The 2,491-nt window shown below is 44.8% G+C and overlaps 1 protein-coding gene across 1 annotated transcript in view; it reads left to right on the forward strand.

Annotated features, from left to right (window-relative positions):
- The window catches only part of LOC112073186 (WW domain-containing oxidoreductase-like), a gene marked incomplete at its 5' end in the record, with an annotated part of 34,994 nt that extends 32,981 nt beyond the window's left edge, over positions 1-2,013 (forward strand). Inside the window, one exon of the mRNA XM_024140521.2 lies at positions 1,601-2,013. Coding sequence (XP_023996289.2) covers positions 1,601-1,958 — 358 coding nt within the window. The remainder of the gene's footprint in view (positions 1-1,600) is intronic.
- Positions 2,014-2,491: the final 478 nt, after the last annotated feature.

The raw sequence follows: 2,491 nt of genomic DNA on the forward strand, positions 1-2,491 counted from the left end.
CCTATTCCTCCCCTAGTCTCGCCCTCCTCTCCATCCCCCCTGTATTCCTCCATCCTATTCCTCCCCTAGTCTCGCCCTCCTCTCCCATCCCTCCTGTATTCCTCCATCCTATTCACAGAGAGGAAGAGGGATGGAGACAGAGAGGAGGAGGGATGGAGACAGAGAGGAAGAGGGATGAGGGAAAAGGTAGAGAACGTCATCACCCCCTAACACCAGGGTCTGCAGTGTAATTGACACAATACTGATAAGTGCATTAGGCCTTCTCAAAGACCAGGAGAGCAAATATTGTATTAAATCTCTCTGTGACACTGTATCTCAAACCCCCTATTACACCCTCTGTGAAAGGGTTACGGTTAGATGGCTGAAATGGTGTCAATAAACTATCTATTTGTGCTCTTTACGTCTAAGTAAAAGCCAGGAATGTTTCTATTTGTGCTATTTTCTGAACTAAAAAGACAGACATTTTACAGTGTTGACAATGTGGTGTAGGTCACTATGAAATCAGTGTAACCTTATTTAAATCTTGACAGGCGCAAGTTAAAAGAGAGCATATTGTATTATTAAATGTCAAGAAACTTGCTTTGAGAGAAAAATGTGTATAGCCAAGTGATTTATTAACCCTACCAAGTGCTAAAGCAGTTGTGAAGTTTCTTCACATGAAATATAAAGCCTGCAGATGTTGTAATTTAGCCAAGCGAGGATGTAGCGGAGAGGGGACGGTAAGCAAACGCCAGGCAGGCAGCTTGGAAAATCACAACAAGGAAACCAGGTGACATGTTGATTGGTGGGTTTCTAATGACKGGATTAAGATGTAGATGCACACAACCAGAAACAGACAGAAACACACATTTTGAGGGAGTGTGTTTGACTGCGGTGTCTCTGTGTTATTGTGACTGCATAATAACCCAGCGAGCGGTGTAATGTTCAAGAGCCTTGTCAAACATCTGGGCTTTAACTGCTCTGTCGCAGGCAATTAAAGTACATCCTGTCACGCATTACATTTGTATTCATCCAGGACCACACTTCTGCTGCTATAGTAACTACAGCACCGATGCACACATTTACTTTTCTACTTGTATTTTAAATGTGTATAGTCTATGGAAGGACTGTGCCTGAAGAGCTTCGCTCAACCCCAGTTGTAACTAACCTGATTCACCTTATCATCCAGCTAATTATTAGAATCAGGTGAGCTAGATTAGGGTTGGCGCGAAAACCTACAGGACGGTAGCTCTCCAGGAACAGGGTTGGCACGAAAACCTACAGGACGGTAGCTCTCCAGGAACAGGGTTGGAGTTAAAACCTACAGGACGGTAGCTCTCCAGGAACAGGGTTGGAGTTAAAACCTACAGGACGGTAGCTCTCCAGGAAGATGGTTGGAGTTAAAACCTACAGGATGGTAGCTCTCCAGGAACAGGGTTGGAGTTAAAACCTACAGGACGGTAGCTCTCCAGGAACAGGGTTGGAGAGCCCTGGTCTTTGGAATTTAATTCAAGTGTACTTTCATTAAAGTTATCCTTAAAGGACTCGGTCCTTGACTTGTTCCTGTAAAATGAAAACTTTACTAGGTACATAAAGTTAATCTTGGTTCCTCTCTCCCCAGGTTTACAGACCTGCTGGACCAGTGTGGTAAGGTGGACCTGGCTGTGCTGTCTCCTCCTCAGAAGGACTACTGGTCCATGCTGGCCTACAACCGGACCAAGCTGTGTAACCTCCTGTTCTCTAACGAGCTCCACCGACGCCTCTCGCCCCACGGGGTCACCTGCAATGCAGTGCACCCTGGGAACATGATGTACACGGCCATCCATCGTAGCTGGTGGCTGATGACCCTGTTCTTCACCCTGGCTCGCCCCTTCACCAAGTCTATGGTAAGGAGACAGACAGTCTACACTTCTGATGCTAAAGGATCACCATATTGCATGGCTGTCACTATGTGGGCTAAAGGAGATATGACTCTTTGAGGTGTTTGTGTTATTTAATAGATGGCTACTTGGTTATTGAAGGAGTTGTGTGTGTTATTTAATAGATGGCTACTTGGTTATTGAATGAGTTGTGTGTGTTATTTAATAGATGGCTACTTGGTTATTGAATGTTATTTGCTGTACGACTACTTGAACTGACTGGTTGTTTTAGAGAGTGTGGATAGATTAGATGCTACTGTTCATGGTCCTCATACTTTATTCTGTGGTCTCAACTGTCCTTCTTTAGTCCAAAYATTAGTCTTGGCATCTATCTGCGAGACGAGAGGGAAGGATGGGGGAAGGAGCGTATCTCTGGAGCAGTCAGGGTTCAGGGAGAGGGTTTCACAGATAGAGAGATGGAGAAAGATTCACTGGCTTGTTCTTCCTATTTTCCTCCTCGTCCTGTCTTTGTTAGTTTAGTTCTAAGAGTGTGTCTGCTCTTCTCCTCATGAGGGTAGATATCATAAACCCGTACTGCTCTGAGACTATAGTGTTACGGTATAGTATAGCTACTACTCTCTGTACTAAACTCC

The sequence above is a fragment of the Salvelinus sp. IW2-2015 genome, unplaced genomic scaffold, assembly GCF_002910315.2.
Source record: "Salvelinus sp. IW2-2015 unplaced genomic scaffold, ASM291031v2 Un_scaffold2181, whole genome shotgun sequence".
Lineage (NCBI taxonomy): Eukaryota > Metazoa > Chordata > Actinopteri > Salmoniformes > Salmonidae > Salvelinus > Salvelinus sp. IW2-2015.